Below are 22,897 nucleotides of genomic sequence, written 5' to 3'. Positions count from 1 at the left end.
TCTGTGACGTCGTCCTCGTAGGCATGGAGAGCTACAAAAGTTTCAGAATGTTGCTGGCGCAGGGGATATTCACAAGGTGAGGAATCCACTGGCAGATGTATCCATCAGAAGTCACTCCTTCAAAGTCAATAATCTTTAACCTCAGTAACCCCACGATACAGTTGAGTAAATAAACTAGAAACAATTACATCCTAATAACTACCATGTTTGTTAAAACCTGGATGTTAATTGATATTTCTTTGAGATTGGATGTGACCGTAAGGGCTATCTTCATCTACAAATACTGAAAAGATAAACTAACAGGCCTTGTTGTAAGCTTAAGAAGTAAATCTTTTTATCTGACTGCTCATGAGCATATGCACTTAAAGTGAAAAAGAAACAGCTGTGAAGAAATGTCATTTTCCTGCAAATCCCTTTCCAGAGATGGGTGTGAGGAATCTGCTAATGTATGTATATTTATTGTGCTAATTTTGGCAAATATTCAAGGGTCAACGTATGAACAACAAATGAGCTGATGATTTGTTGGTACTAATGAAACGTCAGGGTTTATCAGAGGTGCTGGTGCGATCACTATCCATGCCCATATCTATACCTGGGGGAAGAGGGTTACTATTACTTTAAGGATAGCTAATCATAGTAACCCGGGAGCCCCATGGGATTATTCTAGCTGCAACCCTGTTTAATAGTCTTCCATCTGTGCTCAACGTTGTTACTTTTTAGCCCACTTTATCTTAAAGGAATCAGAGAGCAAGCAAGGAGACAACTGCCATCCTAATGCATAGCTAAACACACTAAGAAAATAAAGAGAAATGACAAATACAAATCAGAAAACTACAACATCTTTTTTTCTAAAACTAATAACCACTGGATAGTGAATTAAAGAAATTAGTACAAAGAGCAATGTAGCAATTTCCACAGAATATTTTATGTTTGGCTGCATTAAACTATATTACAGAAATCAATATTTGCTGGCAGGATGGAACAGAAGCATGAGATTGCTGTATGAGGCAGAAAGACTAACAGTGGATTTGTTCATTACTTATAATTACACAGACAGCTGAGTGACTTAAAGTTCAGAGAAGAAAGTAGAAAAACGGTTATTTGAAAGAAGGAGACAAAGAGGCACCACCTGTAATTACTTAGCTGTAATTCTTTGTCAATGAATGTCATGTTGAAGTGGTGTGTCACTATCTTCAAAATTCCTGGAACACAGATGTGGGAGCCTAAAGTAATTTGTCTGGGCTCCATCCTTCTGAACACGGATTCATGTTTTTTGGGGGCTCACAGGTATTTCTCTCAGGTTAACCAATTATTTTGATATCAATGTAAGATATACATTTACTTTCAGAGGAATGAATAGCAGCTCTTGGTCAACGCTTTAGCTGAAATTTGTGTGGGTATGCAAGACCACTTATGTGCTGGAACATGGCATCTAAACTCTAAATCAGCCCCTAAAACGAATACAAATTTAAGACATGTAGTAATGAAGAGATTAGCCTCCATCCACAGACCTTTTTTCCCAAACACTCAACTGGGTTTAGAATCCAGGTCTTGAGCTTAGAAGGTTCTTAGCATCTGGACTGCAGCTCCTCTCAAAGAAACAAGGAGTCATACCTGTACTCTAGCAATTAAGGGGCACGTCAACGCCAAATGTATACATTCATAAAACTATGGAGGCAAAGGTCTCTTGATGACTGCAGTGTGCTACCAAACAATATTAATTCAATAGCAATAATTTATTAAAGACTTTCATTAAAGATTTAGTATACAGCACTTTCGAAATACTGACCTGTTATATTATCCAGAACATCCGAACCCCAGTCGCCTTGCAACACAGACATCAAAATGTTGTCAAACACGTTGACCTCCTTGGTGCCCACAATTCTGTCGCGAAACAAACGACGTGCTTCATATGCAACAATTTCCAGAACATAATCTAATGAGTTCATTGACGATCCTGAAAATAAAAGTCACATAATCACTCGAATTGTACCAAAAATGAAGACTTTAATTTTGTTTTTTAATGGCAAAATAATGTATTTATTACGTACCATAATTGAAAGCCCCAAACAGGAGGGATGGAGAGGAGGAAAAAAATCAAATAAGGGTTACACTTACAAACAATTACAGAAAAACGTATCAGACAAACATAGCACATATTTAAATACAGAAACACATTACATTAATAAAAACAATAACAAAACCAAATAATTAAAAACATAAATAGATAATTGTGTTACATTTATGGATTGGTTGTTTGATCCCCTGGTAAGCAGGGATAACCTGTCACTAGATCATGTGCCAAACCTACATCTTAGATTTAGAAAAACATAAGAAAAGCAAACAGAAACAATGAAGACACCAATTACACAAAAGCAACAATGGGAAGATGGAATAGCGTCAAGTCTCAGAGTCTTTACTAAATAATTTATACAGAAAGGCTGAATGTCCTCATGTTCAGAGAGGAAAGTAGGAAACCGGTTATTTGAAAGAGGGATCGTAAAAGGCATCACCTGTAATTACTTACCTGTAATTCTTTGTCAATGAATGCATCTCAGTGGAGTGTCACTATCTTTAAAATGCCGGGAAAACAGATGTGTAAGCCAAACATAGTTTGTCCTAAATCCATCCTTCCGAACACGGGTTCCCGTTTTTTTGAGGGGCTCAGTTATTTCTCTCAGCATAACCAATTTTTTATATCAATGTAAGATATACATCTGCTTTCAGAGGCACGAATAGCAGCAATGGCTGCGATTGTTGTAGGTATGCAACACCACTTATGTGCTGGAACATGGCATCTAATGCCTGGAGGATGACTAATGACAACATTGAAACAGAGTACCCTCTTGTGACCCCTGTCCACCAAACCCTAAATCAGCCCCTAAGTATCAAAGTGTAATGAAGATTAGGCAAAGGCACCAGTGCCTTGCCCCGCTGACAGATTTTGACTTTCACTTTGCAGACTAAGTCAGAAGGTAAAATCCTTGACTTGGCCATCCCACTTGGTGTATCTGACCTTGGGTCCATTGTTGTCTGCCTCAAACTGTACTGTGGTTCTGGTTTACTGGAACCATAGACTGTCATTGGCCCTTAACACTTTTTGGAGCTATTGTCAATTAAAAATGTAATCAATCATATCCACGGTTCCCCTTTTTAGAATTTTGTCATTTGGGAGTCATTTTGTTTAGTAAAATGTATCTTCTTTTTCAAATTTGGTTTAGTATTTTTACTGTCTGCAATTCTGACTTTATTACTATTTAGGTCAAGCTTAAATACTTTTACACATTGCCCTATATTAAAGCGGTCAGCTTTTTGCCATAGCTACCTACTAGAGTGTTGAGCTCAGGTTAAATTAGTGACTTTGGGGTTCACCCTGCCAATTTAATGTCATTACTTCTTGAGGTGAAAAACTGCCCACCTCAAATAATAATCCACTTTCTTTCAAAAGGGTAAATGTATTTGTAGACAGTTTTCATTGTCGCAAGTGCCTTTCCGGGAGATAGTGGCCAGCAGAAAATAAAGGGGTTAAAGTTATCTGTACGTTTTGTAACCGAGGCAGCATAGGTGATGCAAGACATTATCCGGAGTCCCCAGTGAGTTTCTGACGAGAGAGACAATTAGTGACTTAATGCTCTTTAATGAAGGAGGGGGTGTATGGAGCTGGTGGCTTGTCCTGTTACAACACCCTAGCAAAGGACGATTTACAAGCAGATTCTACCCGCACAAAGCCTGAGGATTGAGTGCTGTCAGAGTGATAGTCTTATGACAGAGTGAAAATGTCAAGAGCATGCAGAATACATGTGGGAGAGGACCATATATTGCGTGGAATTCCCTTAGAATTTTGCCTCCCTATGCTGAACCCAAATTTTAGCTGGCCCTACTACTTGGTGAACCGTACCCATGCCAACAAGCTATAAAGTGCTTGTGCTCCTCTTTATGAGGGTCCATATGGTCAATAGATAAAACGGAATACACCTAATTATCACATTTAATTTTCTTACAAGTCCCTAGTATATTGTCCTACATGTACATGGGGGCTGTAAGTGAAATGCTACAAGTGGACTACAGCAGCAATGTAAAAAAAGTCTTCAGGCCTACCCCTGCAGCCTGTGTGTGCAGTTTTAAACTGTCATATCGACCTAGCTAAATTTAAAAAAATCAGAGCGTAAACCTTTCTTTTTAATACCTGTAAGTCACCCGTAAGGTAGGCCCTGAATGCCAATGGTCAGGCTGCACTGTATTCAAAAAGTAGTACATGTATATTTAACGTTTTACGTGTCCTGACAGCAAGAAACCTTCAACGTTTTTTTTCACTGAGACAAGGGCAAGCCCTCCGATAAGAAAATGCTGGGTTACATTATAACAATTTATAATGCTTAACTTCAGTTTGGGAGTAGCTACAAATTTGATTCATGGACTCATTTGAATAGTAATTTGAAATCCAACCAAATGGTAAAGTCAGATTTTATATTACTATTTTACAAATAACACTTTTAGAAAGTTGTCATTTCTCTGCCTAAGCCAAAACATGCTTTCTGCCAGTGTTCCTGATCACCTGACTGTTAATGGTTCTCCTGTGTTGTTATGTGTATTGCTACCAGACAGTGGACAAATATCTTGGATGCGGAGAGGTGTTTTTCTTCCTCGAGCAGGATGGTCTGGAGATTTTGCAAGCCCCTTGCTGAGCTTCAAACAGTACTCACCCCGGCACTGGCAGATGTAGCTCACACCTAAGCTTTCTCCACTTTGTCTTCATAGTCAACCTGGCTCCAAACCCAGTGGGGAATGACCACAAGGGAGGTTTTGGCCATTATTAAAGCCAAACCTTTGGGTAGGCACAGGGATTTCTGACCAGGGGAAGAAATGTTCTGCCATGTTGAATTTAGGTAGAGAAGGGCACTGTGGGATTGTTTACGATAAAATACAGAGGAAGTGCTGCAAAAGTGGGTAGGGTCACCCCAGGGATATTTTACCCCAGGGGTTAGAGAATGGTCAGGAGTTTCCTCCACCCACAGGCTGGCACTGTGCATAAATGTGGCATCCTCAGTACCCTCCTCAGATCACTTCTGGACCTGTGAAAAACAGAAGAAGACTGGCCCTGCTGTTGGTGACCTGAGAAGACTCCCCCTTGCACCTAAGACAAAGACGTGGACTCCAAGGGCCATAAGGCTGACCCCTGTTTGGGCTACAGGGACACAACAAGCTCCAATGGGTCTTTTCCCTGCATTCCCACTTGACCAGTTCCAACTGAACCTGTCAAGGACCCTGCTGTTGGCCTCTGCTGGAGTGAGACCTGACCCCCTCCCCCCCCACAAGTGCTTTCCCAAAAGATGCTGGACCCTTGGCTGGTGTCAAAGTGTACTCCTCCTTAAGTTTCCTGAAACCTGGGAATTAAACACTTTTTGACAACCTTTTGCTCTGAGAACCACCGAGGGACAGGGACCAACCTATTAAGCTGATTCAACAAAGGTGCATGCCACTGATCTAGGTTGCTCCTGCTACATTCTTTCTCGCAGCAGAAAATCCGATTCAATGGGGCCTCGCTGAGAAAGCGTCCGGCGAAAAGTATCTAGCCAGCGAGGGACTTTCTCTGGGTGTGAAATCGAATTTTCCTACTCTGAGGTTTCCTGCCAAAAGACAATGGCTCCACCAAGACCAGGTCAAGCGGCTATCGCATGATGTGGAGGCCTCTTCGGACAAAGCCTGCTGCCTTGCCCCGCTGAGGATATTTGACTTCCATTCTAGAGTAGGGACATGAGGCATAGCTTGCGGGGCCTCACACATTCAAGTACATTGCCCCTTCAAAAAGGAGCGAGTAACTGCACCTATCCCATTGCAGGTGTCCATCTATCTAACAAATCCAAAGGGTCCCTAGACCGTAGAAATGTCAGTTACATTCTTTCACACCTTAACACAGATACATTTCACTGAACTGCTAATGTTTTAACACTAAAGCACCCATGTTTACTGTGTATGGCAATCTGGTTCTCCTGTTCATTTACAGTTTTTGTAAATATAAATATTGTAAAAAATTATGTAAACTCGCTTTTTGTAAATGAAAACAAACAAAAATATAAATAACCCCTCCTTGTAGCCTTTGGAAGTGTGCGCTCTGTGGACGATGTTCTAAGTAAACAAATGTACTACAGGGGTTTCCTGTCTCCCAGACAGTAAGCCAAAGCTCATGAACATCTCCTGGAGGAACGGCACAGTCTGAGCCAATGTGGGTTAAACACGGTGACAAGTATGGAAGAGTCTGCAGGGCTGCGGGGAAGACTGGAACAAATATTAGAGAACAGAATGACAGAGAACAATCACAGGACTGTTTGGAGATGGGTGGAGTTTGAGCACCTGCTTCAGACTGTGCTACAGCCCGAGCCTCACATGTTCACAGCGGAACTTTGAGGCAAACGGAATAAAGAGTAATATGTGTACAGCGGGGCAATCACCACAATGAAACATTGCCACGTAATGCAGAAAACAAAAAAAGGCTGAGACAAATATTAGGGGGAAAAGATCGAGTAAACTGCATTATTTCAAACACGTTATTTTATAGAGAAAAACATTGACAGGTGCCAGCACCTCAAAATAGAAGATTACATTAAACAGAATCAGAAAAAAGGCCCCAAAAACATATGAAAATCACACTCCAGTCTGAATGAACTCCATACAGATACTCTAACCTCCCTGTGTCCACTGTACTAACCTTCTGCTCAAAGCATCTATTAAATACACATTAGTTAACCAGCAAGTCTTTAATTATGCATACTTTCTCACCTTAAAGTTACTCAGTAGCATCAAATAAAATGCTCCTCTTTTGTCCTTTTACAGTGGAATTAGTTCCCAAATGAATTGCAATTAAACATGTTCATGGCGTAGAAAACAATGCGTGGCTTTAACTAACCTCCAAACAAGATGGCGGAGATAGTTCACATAGCTCCTTCGGTTTCTCAAGCGCTTCAGCAAACTGCAGCCATACTGACAACGCTTGCAGGATTCCCCAGGGAGACAATGAACTGGGCCTTCTTCAGGACTGTGTAAAGCACTACATGACTTACCTCCGGTGAGATCATATCTGAACAGGCCAAGAACCCACTGGGTGAGAACGCACGGTGTGAAGAGATAATGGCTGTAGTCATCCACAGTGAATTTGGCTCGCACCTATAGAAGCAGAAAACAACAAATAAACTTTACTACACCTAGTAATAATTTAAAGTGTCATTGTAGCCTTAAATGTTATCTCTAATATAAATCTTCAACTCTCTAAAGAACAAAAAGCTACGTTCCTTTGGTGGTTCTGTAGATTTTTTTTTCCTTTGTAACAGTTAAGTTCCATTTTCGGTCTAAAGAATATTACCTTAGCCTTAGATTCGTAATCTTTGAAATAATTTCCTGCCAATGCTTAATAGTTTGGAAGGAGGGGCCTCTGCTTCAGAGTATCTACAAGCTATATATATATTAAAAATACCCATCCCCCGCACTTGCATCACAGTCTAAGCAGTATTGTTTTGTAAATGTATTAAAACCAGACCGAGAGGTAACCTTATACTTTTCCAGTAAAACACAAACCTGCAGCAGATATTCTCCCTCTAGATGAATGCGGCATGATATTATTACAGCAGTGGACTGACTACAGGCTCCTCAGGGTGTCACTATCCAGACTAACTTAATGGACCAGCTTGTAGCACAAAATCCTCATTCTGGCTTTTTATAAATTGTCACTTTATATTCAAATAAATAATGTTGCTGTATTTATTGGATTTACTGAAATAGGAAACTCACTTAACAGGTGGGTATACATAGTATGATGTTGCTTTAAATCTAAATAAAAACACACATAACAACTGGTGTACTTTGTACAATGTCATTGCACGTAATAATTTTAAATGTTCAAAATATATCTACTGCCTTACTACGTTCAAATATGTCAGAACGTACAAGAGGCCGCTATAAATGGCTGCATCTTGTTTGTCCATCTATACAACTGTCTGCGCTGGCCTTCCTTCCTTGACCATAAATTGGACCTTTGCTCCAGTAGATTCAAAAACTGTCAGACACATGATCGTTTTTCATTATTTATTATCAGTGCTTCCGGAGATGGGTTAATTTACACTGAATCTGCTAGACTTTCTTCCATATTCCCAGACAAAAGTGTCTTCCATTATTTATTATCGCACCATCTTGAATGGATATGTTAGTACAGAACTGCTTGTCTTGCTCCTATAAAGACCTAACTGCATTATATTTGTCAACCCTGGTGTCAGGATATATATCCTTTTCTCGAAGCAACATCTTAAATAAGATATAATTTTTAACGAGATTCCTAGATCTTTCTATATTATCACACAGGTTAGTCATATGTACTGGCTCAGAATTTTTGATAATTAGTTATTTCGGGTGGATAGTCCATCTAACTGTGGATTCCTCACCTTGTGACTCTCCCTAGGTGAAAGACTGGATCCAGAAACTCTTACAACAGCTCTAGCGGGCTGGCTGGTGGTGCCTTCAGCCCTGTCATGACTCCGTCTCACCTCTGGATATGACGACAAGCAGCCGCTGAATACTCTAACCACAGGTTCTTACCACCTGTCCTTCTCCCCATTCTGTGCACTGGACTTTCAGAAGTTAATAAGGTTCCAAGTTAGATTGACGCACTGCCAGTACTTCAATCTGTCAGTAACGCGCCACGTCTCAGAGCGAGGAAAAGATCGATGAATAAACAGATGTCAGCTTGCAAAGATGGTGCCTATATACCTTGCACGCTAATAACAGTATGATTCATTGAATATTTCCGCTGAGACAAGGAGCAAGACTGATCCAATTAAATGAACTGGCAGTGTGCGAATCTAACTTGGCACCTTACTAATTTCCGAAAGTCTACTGCACAGTCAGAATGTGGAGAAGGGGGAACTGGAAGATTCTGCACTTAGAGTGTTCAGCAGAAAGATCACTAACACAGCTAAGTTTCAAAATTTCTGAAGGATACTTTTAACTGCAGATTCTTTACCTTGTGAATCAATACCAAAGCAATGCCCACTACAAAGAGGAGGATGTGAGGAGTGGACTTTACAAGTCCTCAGGAACAGAGCAGGGAAAAGATAATCTCTGAGTAACTGTGAATCAATGTTGTAAGCCTGGTGGCCGCATGGACAGAAGCCCAAGCAGCCACTTATCAGTTGTCCAAAACAAGTACACCCTAGTGGATTGAACCTCTAAAGCCCTCAGAAAGATTATTCTTGGCCAAGTAATAACCTGGTTTTATGCAAAGGATAATCCATTGTGATAAGGTATTTTTCTAACCCGTCTTTCCTTTCTTTGTCTGGCAAATTCAGTAAAATCAATGTAGAAACCTGTAACAATGTAGAATGTAAAGGTCCACCACAGGACCAAACGTTGTAATCTCTCCTCCTCTTGAGAGGCATGTGGTATAGACAAGAACACGAGAATCATAGGGGACACCACTTTTGGAAGAAAGGATGCACAGATCCTATGCACTAGCTTTTCATGAAAAAAAGCAAGATATGGAAGCTGAACAAACAATGCCTGCAACCCACTGACATAACACTAAGTCTGGGCTACCAGGATCAGCGAGGCTCGATCGAGTCTGACTTTCTTCAGGACCCATGGAATCAGTGGCAGAAGCACATTTCCAAAAGACTGAGAAGGGGGAATGTTTACAGCGGAGAATGTCAAACATTGAGTGTTTTTGCAGGTGTGAAAAGTGTTCCCCACTGATCAAAGATAACATTTGCCACTTCTGGGTCAAGACTCCACTCGTGATCAGCAAGAATACACCACCTGAGTTAACCTGCCTTTATGCTGAGCAATCCCTTCAAGTGACTGAGTCCCCATTACACCCTGCTTGTTGCACAACCACATGGTGGGTGCGTTGATGGGAAATCTCAAGGCCGATAGGAAAGGCAGTGTAGTCTGGAGGAAATTTGAAATTTGCTAAAGTGAGCCAACATTCAACAGCCAGTTGCTGAAGTACAGAATTTATGGATCATCGAGTTCGGAAGATTGGACGTTATTTCTGATATGATCTTACTAAAGACCCAAGGGCCGAAGGTCCGACACGCTCCAATAAGGTGTAGACACTTCTTGTAGCATCGGCACATGAAAGAATGTCTCCTAGTGGTCGAGGGACATCCTCGAGTCATTGTGGTCCAAAGCCAGATGCACCTGACCAAGTGTCATTATTTTGAATGTCGCCTTTTGGAGGTACAAGTTCAATATTCTGAGGTCACAAATTGGTGTCAGCCACACCCACAACATTCATGGGGACCAAGAACTAACTTGAATACCCATTCATCTCTCTGCCTGGGGAAGGAGTTTGATCACTTCATTGGTGAGCCACATTGTCTGTTCTGTGGAAAAATGGTGTCATGATCTGCTGACGTCTGTGTAAAAACTGGAGGAATATGAGGAGGGCAAATTCAATTTCGTCTCTGGTTAAGTATCCATGCCACTGGCATTTAGAAAGTTAAGATACAAGCCAGCATTAATATAATGAAGAGGGAGCAAGTGGTCAACCTCATCATCATCCACGACTGTCCGCGACCAGACCGCAACCAGCACCAGAAACCCTGGACCTCCAAACATCCACCATTACGACTTAGCCGCCCTCCTCGCACTCAATCCCAGAATAAACAACAACTGCGAGCCATCCACACCGAACACCACCCTGCCATCCCTGCCACCAGACCTTCACCGCCACCAGTTCTTCACCACCCCCACGGACACCACCCCAGCATTGAATGCAGACACCACAAAGCCCTGAAGTGCAACCTCATCAATGTTGCTCCCTGCACAAACACACCATAGAGATCTGGAACCTCTTCGACACCCTCTCGCGAGATGTCGCCTTTTCCACTGTAATCTGGACCAACGCCGCCTCCACCCCGACATCGCCACCACCATTCCTGACAGATACAAGATCCAGAGGAAGGACCGCCCCAACCGCCCAGGAGGAGGACTCGCCATTGCACACAAGAGCTCTCTCCGACTCACCACCTCCACCACGAGCGACCCTGTCTCCACCAACGAAAACTTTCACTTCCAGGTGCAGACCAGCCCTAGAACCACACTTCGCGGCACCCTCACCTACAGATCCCGTGGACCCTGCGCTTCGTTCACCACTACCATCGCCGACCTCATCGCACCCCGCGTCATAGCCTCCATAGACTGCATACTCATCAGAGACCTGAGCTCCCACCTCGACAACCCCAGCGACCCCAACTCCACCACCTCCTGGACAACCTCGCCAACATCGGACTGAAACAGCTCGTCACCACGCCTATGCAGAAGGCAGGACAGACCTCAACCCCATCTTCACAAGTGGGAACAACGTCCACTTTAGCCACACCATGCAACCCCCATGGAAAGACCACCACTGCGTACACTTCTTCATCAACAAACCAACGCCACCCAAACCTGCGCCCCGCTCTCCTCGAAGAAACTGGAGCAAAGCCACTGAGGAGCAGCTCAACTTCACCCTCAAACACGATTCCCCAACAACCTCAGACTACGCAGATGCTGCAGTCAAAAAAATACAGATGGATCTCGAACTGCGCAGACGAGCTTGCACCCTTACATAACCCCGACAGACAACGCCCCAGGAAGGCCACCTGGTTCACCATCGACCTCCATGAATCCAGACGCACCTGCAGACGTCTCAAGAAGAACTGGAGAAACAACAAAACGTCGGAAGATCGCACCACCTACAAGAACGCCATGAAGGAATACAACCAACGCATCAGATCCACCAAAAGGACCTTCATCCAGAACAAGATCCTCGCCAACTCCAGCAACTCCAAGGAACTTTTTAATGTCATCCAGGAATTCCACAAGCCCCCCCGCAAAACCACGGACATCACCCCATCCCAGGACCTCTGCATCCTACTTCCATCTGAAAAACAAGGGCCTCTACGACAACTTCAACAACCAGACACCTGACTCCGAATCCATTATCCACTTCAGCAATGCCGGCCAGCCCACCATCTTCTCCTGGACCCCAGTCACCACCAAAGACACCACTTCCACCATGAAAGGCATCCACTCAAGAGCCCCCATGGATCCCTGGCCCCCGCACATCTTCCACAGAGCGGCCGCTGCCATTGCTCCGAAACTACGACACACCATCAACACCTCCTTTGAGACCAGCATCTTTCCCGACGACTGGAAACGCGCAGAAGTCAGACCCCTGCTCAAGAAGCCCTCAGCAGATCCCACGGACCTCAAGAACTATTGACCCATCTCCCTCCTCCCCTTCACGGCCAAAGTCACCGAGAAGACTGTCAACGCCCAACTAACAAAATTCATAGAAGAAAACTCCATCCTCGACCCCTCCCAATCTGGAACCCGCAGCCACCACAGCACCAAGACCGCTCTACTTGCCGCCACAGACGACATTCGCAACCTCCTCGACCAGGGACACATGCGGCCCTAATCCTACTCAACGCCGGCATACAGGGAAAACTCCCTCGACTGGATCTGCTCCCTCCTCACCAGCAGAACCCAAAGAATCAGACTGCCACCCTTCCTCTCTGGACCCACGGAAATCAACTGCAGAGTATCCCAAGGATCCTCGCTCAGCCCCAAGCTCTTCAACATCTACATGGCCCCCCTCACCGCCATCGTCAGTTAGCACGGACTCAGCATTGTATTCTATGCCGACGACACCCAGCTCATCCTCTCCCTCACCAAGGACCCCATCACCACCAGACTCAACCTCCAGGAAGGAAGGACGTCATATCCTGGATGAGCAACAGCTGCCTAAAGCTCAACTCGGAGAACACAGAAGTCCTCGGACCCTCCCCCTCTGAATGGGACAACACCTGGTGGCCCAGCGCCCTCAGCACCCCTCCCACCCCCACGGACCATGCAAGAAACCTCGGCATCGTACTCAAATCCTCTCTCTCCATGACGGGACAGGTCAACACCATCGCCTCAAGCTGCTTCAACACCCCCCGCATCCTCCGAAAGACCTTCAAATGGATTCCCCCCGGGATCAACAAGTCTCTGCTCCGCAAACTCCAGACCATACAGAACACCGCAGCCAGACTTGTTCTTGGCGTCCCTCGACACAAACACATCACCCAACACCTGCAGAACCCCCACTGGCTTCCTGTTGAGAAGAGAGTAATTTTCAAGATACACACCCACTCCTACAAATGCCTCCACAACTTCGGACCCCAAAACCTCAACAAAAGAATCTCCTTCCTTGTACCCAAGAGAAACCTCTGATCCGCCAATCTCGCCCTCGCCGAAACCCGGCACATCCGCAGAGCAAGAACAGGTTGAAGAGCATTCTCCTACATGGCAGCCAAGACCTGGAACGAGCTCCTAATCGGCATGAGATGCGCCCCTCCCCGAACATCTTCAGGAAGACACTCAAGGCCTGGCTCTTCAACTGAACTGAGCTGCGTAACCCCCATCACCCCCTGCGCCTTGAGACCCTCTTGGGTAAGTAGCACGTTTTACTATCCCCTGATTGACTGATCGATCATCGGCAAGCATAAGAATCTGGGGAAAAAAGGGCCTCCATCCTCCTGAAGCACAAGTTACCACTTGTGTAACGATATATCTGTAAGAGACATTAGTTAGTGATAGATTCCTTACCTTAGAATATCCCCAGGCGTCAGACTGGATCCAGAAAGTTTTTTGTAGCAGTACCCCTGCGCGTCAGTAGGTGGCGTCGTGCGGCACCGCGTCCGTCGCTGGCGTCGTACGCACCGAGATGACGTCACGGAGACTACTTAGGCGCCACCCATGTGCGCTGACGTCAGTCTGTACACGACTTTCCGCGCCAGGAACGCAGAGCCATGCAAGAAACTGACACTGATGCCAAGAAAACTAGGGCCCTGAAAGAGATTACATTAACCCTAGGAATCAGTTTGCAGAACGGGGAGGATGGGTGGGGCGGTAAGGAATCTATCACTAATGTCTCTTACAGATATATCGTTACACAAGTAGTAACTTGTGCATCTGAAAGAGACACGTTAGTGATAGATTCCTTACCTTAGAATATATACCCCAGCAATACCAACCTCGGTGGGGGGGTCTGCGAATAGATTACACCAGAAAGTCACGGAGAACAGAACGGCCAAAGAAGCCGTCACTCCGGACCTGACTGTCAAAGCAGTAATGCTTGGTAAACGTGTGCAGCGAGGCCCACGTAGCTGCCTGACATATGTCTTGCAAGGAGACGCTGCGTCCCAAGGCAGTAGTGGCTGCCGTCGCCCTGGTAGAATGGGCACGCAGCCCCACAGGAGGCTACTTCTTAGCCAACGAGTGACAGGCCTTGATGCAGAGAACGACCCACCGAGAGATGGTCTGCTTGTGCACAGCCCGAACTCTTTTGGCGCCCACGTAGCCAACAAAGAGCTGGTCATCCACCTGGAAGTGTCGTGTGCGCTGCAGGTAGAATGAGAGCGCACGTTTTGAGTCCAGACGGTGGAGCCTCTCTTCCTCTTTCGAAGGATGCAGAAGCGGAAAGAAGGTGGGCAAAGTGATGGTCTGCCTGATGTGGAAGGGCATGACAACCTTTGGCAAAAAAGAAGGACGGGTCCTTAAAACCACCTTGTCCAGATGAAAAGAAAGGAAAGGAGGTTTGGAAGAAAGAGCCTGGAGCTCACTCACTCTTCTGGCAGAGGTGATAGCTACCAGGAAAGCCATCTTGAGAGTGAGAAGACGCAAATAACAGGTATGAAGAGGCTCGAAGGGAGCGCACATCAGATATGTCAAGACAAGGTTTAAGTCCCATTGAGGCATTATGAACGGCACGGGAGGAAACGTGTGCGTAATGCCTTTCAGGAACCGGTTAACAACCGGGGACTTAAAAAGAAAAGGCTGATCTGTAAGCCTTAAAAAGGCGGAGTTGGTCGAAAGATAACCATTGATAGTGCCCAGAGCAGAGCCCTGCTGGGCCAAAGAAAGAAGGAACAGAAGGACTTCAGAAAGAGAGGCAGAAAGGGGATCCACAGCCTTAGCTGTGCACCATGACACAAACTTGTTCCACCTGCAGGCGTATACCGACTTAGTGGAGGGACGCCTGGCTGCCAGAATGACATCACAGACTTCAGGAGGAAGATGGAAAGCTGTCAACTGTCGCCGCTCAATCTCCACGCATGGAGGTGGAGGCTGGACAGGTTCGGGTGGAGGACCGTCCCCTGCTGCTGCAACAGGAGATCCTCTCGAAAAGACAAGCGGATCGGGGGATCGATCGCCATGCGGAGTAGCCCGGGATACCAGTATCTGCGTGCCCAATACGGAGCCACAAGGATGACTTGGGCCAGGTCGAGCCGAATCTTCTTCAGCACTCTGGGCATTAGTGGTATAGGCGGAAAGGCGTACAATAGACCGCAACTCCACTCGTCACGAAAAGAGTCGCCGAGCGAGTGCCACCTTGGAAATTCCAACGCGCAGAACTGATGACATTGCGCGTTCTCTAGATCTAACCAAGGCTCTCCCCACTGCAGAAAGAGACCTTGCGCCATGTCCGAGTTCAGACGCCATTCGTGATCCATCAAGCACCGGAGGCTGAGTTCGTCCGCCCTGGCGTTCAGAGAACCTGCCAGGTGTTGAACCACCAAGGTAATGCCTTGATGTTCCAGCCATGTCCAGAGGCGCAGAGCCTCCTGACATAGGGTCCAGGACCCCACCCGGCCCTGTTTGCTACAATACCACATGGCGTGGTGTTGTCCGTGAACACCTGCACCACACTTCCCCAGACAGAGGGAAGGAATGCCTTCAGTGCAAGTCGGATCGCCTGAAGCTCCAACAGATTGATATGGAGCCGGGACTCTCCCAAGTGGCCTCCCCATCCCAGGAGGGACGCATCCGTCACCACTGTGTGCTCCGGTTGGGGAAGGGAGAGGGATCTGTCATTGACCGAATCGCGATTCGTGAGCCACCACTGCAATTGCCGTGCAGTGCCCTCCGAGCTCTGGCCATGATCGGACAGGTTGCCCTGATGCTGCGCCCACTGGAACTTCAGGTCCCACTGCAAAGCCCGCATATGCCATCTGCAATGTGTCACCAGCAGGATGCAGGAGGCCATCAGGCCCAGAAGCCGGAGGGTCATCCTGACTGAAACCCGGGAGAGAGGCTGAAAGATCAGATTCATAACCTGAATATCCCGGACTCGCTGCTCGGGAGGATAAACTTGAAACAGCGTCGAATCCAGAACCGCTCCGATGAAGGGGAGCTTCTGAGAGGGACTCAGGTGCGACTTCGGCACGTTGATGGAGAACCCCAACAAATGCAGAAGGTCGGCCGTAGTCTGAAGGTGGTTGACGACTGCCTGGGGCGAGCCCGCCTTCAACAACCAGTCGTCGAGGTAGGGGAAGACTGACACCCCCGACCTGCGCAGATGAGCAGCGACCACCGCCATCACCTTTGTGAACACACGAATGGCGCTGGTAAGGCCGAAGGGGAGCACAGCAAACTGAAAATGCTCCTGGCCTACCGTGAACCGCAGGTAACGCCGGTGGGCCGGCAGGACGGGGATGTCAAAATATGCGTCCTGCAAGTCCAATGCTACCATCCAGTCTCCAGGGTCGAGGGCAGCCAGGACCTGAGCCAGAGTCAGCATTTTGAACTTCTCCTTCCGGAGGAAGCGATTGACATTCCGGAGGTCCAAGATGGGGCGCAGTTCCCCTTTGTCCTTCTTGGGGACCAGAAAGTAGTGGGAATAATACCCACTCCCTACTTCCGGCCCAGGAACGCACTCAATGGCCCCCTTGGCCAAGAGGGCCGAGATGTCCTGCTGGAGAAGTACCAAGTGAACCCCCAACATGCGGTGGCACCGAGGTGGCATGGTCGGAGGGAGGACAGAAAGGGAAGGGAGTAACCCCTGCGGATGATCTGCAACACCTACTTGTATATGTGATATCGCGCCAGTGGGGGAGGTGGTGGCGGATCTTGCCACCCACCGGCATGGGGTGCTCCACAAAGCTCGGATAAGGAAGGTTTAGAGGTAGAAGCAGCGGGGGCGGAGGTAGACTGACCCCCACACTGATTCCCAGACCCGCCCCAGCAGAAACCGCGTCCGCACTGAGGCTGGTTCTGCACAGGCGTGCTGAAGGAATGTGCCGGGGCGCCTCTGCCGTGGCCACGAAATGAACGAAACCAGGAGTGGCCGGGCTTTTGACGGAAAGCGAGTCCTTAAAGCGCTCCAGTGCACTGTCGGCCTTATCACCAAACAGGCGAGTGCCATCAAAGGGCATGTCCATGCGCGAGCTCTGAACATCGGGCGAGAACCCGGTGGATCGTAGCCAGGCGTGGCGACGAAGCGCCACCGTCGTAGAACTGCCCTGTCAAGAGAGTCAGTGGTGTCCAATCCACACCGAATGGCGAATGTAGCCGCATCCTTACTCTCAGCAACCGCATGGGACAGCACAGCGTGGACCTCCTCAGGACACTGAGGCAACACCTGAGCAACCATATCCCACACCGCGCAGGAGTAGCGGCCCAACAAGCAGGCGGTGTTCACCGACTGCAGCCCCAAGCTAGCCGAAGAGAACAACCGCTTCCCGAACTGTTCCAGCTTCTTAGAGTCCTTATCCGGAGGAGCCGTGGGAAAGGCACTCTGCGACGTCGAAGCTTGAATGACCAGACTCTCAGGCGTGGGGTGAGTGGTCAAAAACGCGGGGTCACCAGGCGCCGGGCGATGATGCCTGGTGACATTCTTATCCACTGGAGCCCCTGTGGCCGGCCTCGACCAAGTGCCTAACAAGACGTCAGTGAGGGCATCGTTGAAGGGAAGCAGGGGCTCCGACGAAGTAGACACCGTCTGGAGCACCTCAGTGAGGAGATTAGTTTTGAGGGCCACCGTAGAAAGATCGAGTTTGAGGACCTCAGCAGCCCGACGGAGCACCATCGTGTAGGAGGCACCCTCCTCAATGGTAGGCAGGGGAGAGGCAAACCCCGGGTCAGAAGAGACAGCGAGGTCGCCGGCGCCCTCCAAGTCGTCCACCCAGTCCTGCTCGGAGTCACACTGACGGGCAAGAGGGTCCTCGGACCCCTCCCAAACATCCTCCACCTCCGTGGCAGGAGGAACAGACCGTGGCGGCAGAGCCGGAGCCGGAGGAGGAACATACGGCGTCGGGAACGGCGCCGGCCGGGGCCGAGCGGGCACCACCTACCAATGCGGGTCCCAGGTAGGAACGAAATGGTCCGAGAACCAGGGCAAGGGCGGAACAAACGGCATCCACTGCGGCGCCGGAGGCGGAGCCAAGGGTGGCGCTGGGGGCGGAGCCAACGGCACAGAATCCTGTTGCGCCGAAGCAGGGTCCGCCGGCGGCGCCAACGGCCCAACAGGGACTGGACACGGGTCCGCAGGGCCCGAAGGCACACTGGCGGGAGCCCGAGGCCTATAAAGGCGGTCCATGGTGGCAAGGAACTCTTGCACCTGTTCGGGAGTCGCCGACGGACCCGGGTAAGGCGCGGGACTCCCTGGCTCCAATGGAGCCGCAGGGGTAGAACCCCTGTCCCCCTCGTCCGCATCCGAAGTCCAGCAGGGTTGGAGAGCGAACACGCTGCTTCGACTTCTTTTTATGTCGTCGCTTACCAGAATCCGAGGGCGAAGACTTGGAACCCGAGGAGCGACGACTGCTGCCCCGCGAACGTTCCCGGGAACGGACCCAGGAACGGCGTTGGGGCGAGTGCCGGGCCTCCAGCAGCTTCCGCTCCCTCAAGGCCTTCGGCGCCATGGCCCGACAGTCCCGGCAGGACCGGGAGTCGGGGTCAGTCTCCAGGCAGTAGAGGCCAACATCATGGGGGTCCGCCATCGACATATTGCGACGGCAGGCCCCACAAGACTTAAATCTATGCATCCCTACGTGCACCAGGAGAAAAAAGGGGAAGACAAAAGTCTCAAAAGTGTAGTCAAAAAGTGCTCTAACTTGATCTGCGCTTGCTGGCGTGGAAAAAGAAAGAACAGAACTGACGTCAGTGCATGGGTGGCGCCTAAGTAGTCTCCGTGACATCATCTCGGCGCTTACGATGCCAGCGACGGACGTGGAGCCGCACAAAGCCACCTACTGAAGCGTAGGGGTACTGCTACAAAAAACTTTCCAGATCCAGTCTGACGCCTGGAGATATTCTAAGGTAAGGAATCTATCACTAACGTGTCTCTTTCAGATGAACAAGTTACTTACTTTAGGCAAAAGCTCTTCGATGTGGCTACTGTATCTAAGCGCAGATTCCTCAACTTGTACATTTCCACAGGTGCCAGACTGGTTCTAGAAGGTTGTGCCATGAGACTCGGTGGCAATGCCGTTCCACTCTAGAAGGGATTAACAGAGTCACATAATGCGCCACTCATTCGTGCAGAGATCAGCTTCTTTCATGAAGTCATCTATTGTGGGATTCAGTACGGCCCGTGCACACTTTCAAAATTGCCATCTTTTTAGACAGTGACTGTTAACATGCTTTTACACATACATGATAACGTACTCCAAAAGTGTTCGGCTTGCAACGCATATTTCTTCATAAGCACTTCATCAGGACACTATATATTCTGTTCAAGGGCAAAAGTACACTGAGCATGCTGCCCGACATTTTCTTGGTCCGTTAGGAGACCGCTATGAGCCAGAAAGACAAATAATAACATGCACAACAGAAATCAGGCAGGGTGCGAATGGAACTGGTTTTCAGTATATAAACTGCTTCTGAACCAATCAATCAATCAATCAAGAAATTTGTATTGCGCACTACTCACCCGGAAGGGTCTCAAGGCGCATGAGGGAGGGGGTCTGCTACTGCTCGAACAGCCAGGTCTTGAGCTGTCTCCTGAAGGCGAGGTGGTCCGGGGTCAGTCGCAGGTGGACGGGCAGGGAGTTCCATGTCTTAGCCGCCAGGTAGGAGAAGGATCTTCCTCCGGCTGTGGTTCTCTGGATGCGAGGGACGACGGCGAGGGCGAGGTTTGCGGATCGTAGCTGGCGGGTGGGCGTGTAGAAGGTTAGGCGGTCGTTGAGGTATCTTGGGCCAAGGTCGTGGAGGGATTTGTGGGCGTGGGTGAGGAGTCTGAACGTGATTCTCTTGTTGACGGGGAGCCAGTGCATGTCCCTCAGATGGCTCGAGATGTGGCTGCGTCGGGGGACGTCCAGGATGAGTCGGGCGGAGGCGTTCTGGATACGTTGAAGTCTTTTCTGAACTTGGCTGTTGTACCGGCGTAGAGGGTGTTTCCGTAGTCTAGTCTGCTGGTGACGAGGGCCTGGGTGACCGTCTTCCTGGTCTCGGTCGGGATCCAGCGGAAGATCTTACGGAGCATGCGAAGGTTGTGGAAGCAGGCTGAGGATACGGCGTTGACTTGTCTGGTCATAGATAGGGAGGAGTCCAGGATGACGCCCAAGTTGCGTGCGTGGTCCGTAGGCTTGGGTGAGGTGCCTAGGGCCGGGGGCCACCAGGAGTCGTCCCATGCGGAGGGCGATGGTCCCAGGATGAGGACTTCTGTCTTGTCCGTGTTCAATTTCAGGCGGCTGATGTCCATCCAGTTGGCGACGTCTTTCATCCCTTCGTGTAGGCTGGTTTTGGCGGTGCCGGGGTCTCTGGTGAGGGAGAGAATCAGCTGGGTGTCATCGGCGTAGGAGATGATGTTGAGGTTGTGTTGGCGTGCGATGGCAGCGAGGGGTTTCATGTAGATGTTGAAGAGAGTGGGGCTGAGCGATGATCCTTGCGGGACGCCGCAGATGACTCCGGTGGCCTCAGAGAGGAAAGGAGGGAGGCGTACTCTCTGTGTTCTGCCGGAGAGGTATGAGGTGATCCATTCCAGGGCCGTCCCTTGGATGCCGGTGTCGTTGAGGCGTTGGACTAGGGTGCGGTGGCAGACAGTGTCAAATGCTGCAGAGAGGTCTAGGAGGATGAGTGCCGCTGTTTCACCGTTGTCAAGCAGGGCTCGGATGTCGTCGGTGGCTGCGATGAGGGCGGTCTCGGTGCTGTGGTTGGCTCTGAATCCGGACTGTGATGGGTCGAGGGATCCGTTCGACTCGAGGAAGGCGGCCAGTTGCTTGTTGACGACCTTCTCGATGACTTTGGCGGGGAAGGGAAGGAGCGAGATGGGGCGGAAGTTCTTGAGGTCGGTCGGGTCCGCTGTTGGTTTCTTCAGCAGAGCGCTGAGCTTGGCGTGCTTCCAGCTTTCCGGGAAGGTGGCTGTGTCGAAGGAGGTGTTGATGATGTCTCGGAGGTGGGGTGCGATGGTAGAGGCGGCCTTGTTGAAGACATGGTGGGGGCACGGGTCTGTCGGCGATCCGGAGTGGATGGTGTTCATCATGCGTGTTGTGTCTTCAGGGGTCACCTTCGTCCATGTCTGGAGGATGGAGGCGGGGTGCGTAGGTTCGACCGATGGGTGCGGGGGTGAAACGCCGAAGCTGTTGTGGATGTTGGCGATCTTGCAGTGGAAGTACGAGGCGAGGGAGTCGCAGAGCTCCTGTGAGGGAGTGATGTCGTTGTTGCCGGTGCTGGGGTTAGAGAACTCCTTGACGATGTTGAAGAGCTCCTTGCTGTCATGGGCGTTCTTGTCCAGTCGTTCCTTCAGAGATTTCTTCTTGGTGGTGCAGATGAGCTGGTGGTGTCTGCGGGTAGCAAGTTTGAGGGTGGTCATGTTGTCGGCGGTCTTGTCGAGGAGCCAGGCCTTCTCGAGGGTGCGGCAGGCCTTCTTGGAGTTCTTGAGTTCGTCGGTGAACCAGGGGGCCTTCTTGCTTCTGTGCCTGGTGAGTGGGTTCTTCAGTGGGGCGAGGTCGTCGGCGCAGGAGGTCAGCCACTGAGTGAGGTTGAGGGCTGCTGTGTTAGGGTCCGATGTCCTGACAGGTGGGTTCTGACTGAGGGAGGTGGCGAGCTGGTCGACGGTGATCTTGCTCCAGTTTCTGTGGGGAACCCGCTTCGGGTGGTGGTGGACCGTGTTCTTTTTGAAGCTGAAGTGGACGCAGTTGTGGTCAGTCCAGTGAAGTCCGGTGGAGTGGCTGAAGGTGACGTGCTTGCTGGATGAGAAGACGGGGTCGAGCGTGTGGCCGGCGTAGTGGGTGGGGGTGTTGACCAGTTGCTTCAGCCCGAGGTTGGCCAGGTTGACCATCAGGGTGGTGGTGTTGCGGTCGTTGTTGTTCTCCAGGTGGAAGTTGAGGTCCCCGAGGAGGATGTAGTCGGCGGAGGGGAGGGCGTGCGGGCTGATGAAGTCGGCGATGTCTTCGCTGAATTGTGTGCGTGGTCCCGGGGGTCTGTAGATGAGGGTGCCTCTGAGGGTGGTCTTGGGGTTGAGGTGGATCTGGAAATGCAGGTGTTCGGCGGCGTTGAGAGTGTCGGTGGAGTCAGTCGAGATGCGAATGGTGCTTTTGTGGACGATGGCGATGCCTCCTCCGGTCTGGTTGACACGATCTTTCCTGATGATCTTGTAGCCGTCCGGGATGGCGATGGCGATATCGGGGGCTGAGGAGGCGTTCATCCAGGTTTCCGTGACGAAGGCAACGTCAGGAGATGCGGTGTCGAGGAGGTCCCAGAGTTCCACGGCGTGTCTGTGGATGGAGCGGGTGTTGAGCAGGATGCACTTCAGGTGGTTGCTGTTGTCCGTCTTGGTGGGTGCGGTGCCGGTGCGGAGGCAGGAGAATTTGCAGGATCTGCAGGCGAAGGGTCCGTGGGTGTGTCGCGGTGATGCTAGGTGGCACCCGGGGGTTCGAGCGGTGTTGAGTGCGATGAGTGTGGCGGCATCGTAGGTCCTGCGGGGGGGCTGGCGGGCGCGGTCCAGGCGCGGACGGGCTTACCTTTGGCGCACCTTCGGCGCTCAATCGGCGCTCCCGCTGCGCGCGTCCGCTGCGCGGTCGCTGAGGGGGCGTCATAAGTAGTGAGCCGGGAGGGAGGGTCAGCTGGGAGGCGGGAGGCTGGGTGGCCAATGGGAAGGAAGGGG

The 22,897-nt window shown here is 49.6% G+C and overlaps 1 protein-coding gene across 1 annotated transcript in view; it reads right to left on the bottom strand.

Annotated features, from left to right (window-relative positions):
* The window catches only part of DYNC2H1 (dynein cytoplasmic 2 heavy chain 1), a 1,714,832-nt gene that overhangs the window by 935,944 nt on the left and 755,991 nt on the right, over positions 1-22,897 (bottom strand). Inside the window, exons 46-47 of the mRNA XM_085621461.1 lie at positions 7,059-7,161; positions 1,790-1,936 (exon numbers count right to left, since the gene is read on the bottom strand). Of these exons, the coding sequence (XP_085477587.1) occupies positions 1,790-1,936; positions 7,059-7,161 (250 nt within the window). The remainder of the gene's footprint in view (positions 1-1,789; positions 1,937-7,058; positions 7,162-22,897) is intronic.

This window comes from Triturus cristatus, chromosome 8 (genome assembly GCF_964204655.1).
Source record: "Triturus cristatus chromosome 8, aTriCri1.1, whole genome shotgun sequence".
Taxonomy (NCBI): Eukaryota; Metazoa; Chordata; class Amphibia; order Caudata; family Salamandridae; genus Triturus; species Triturus cristatus.
This window is presented reverse-complemented; position numbering and strand designations above follow the sequence as displayed.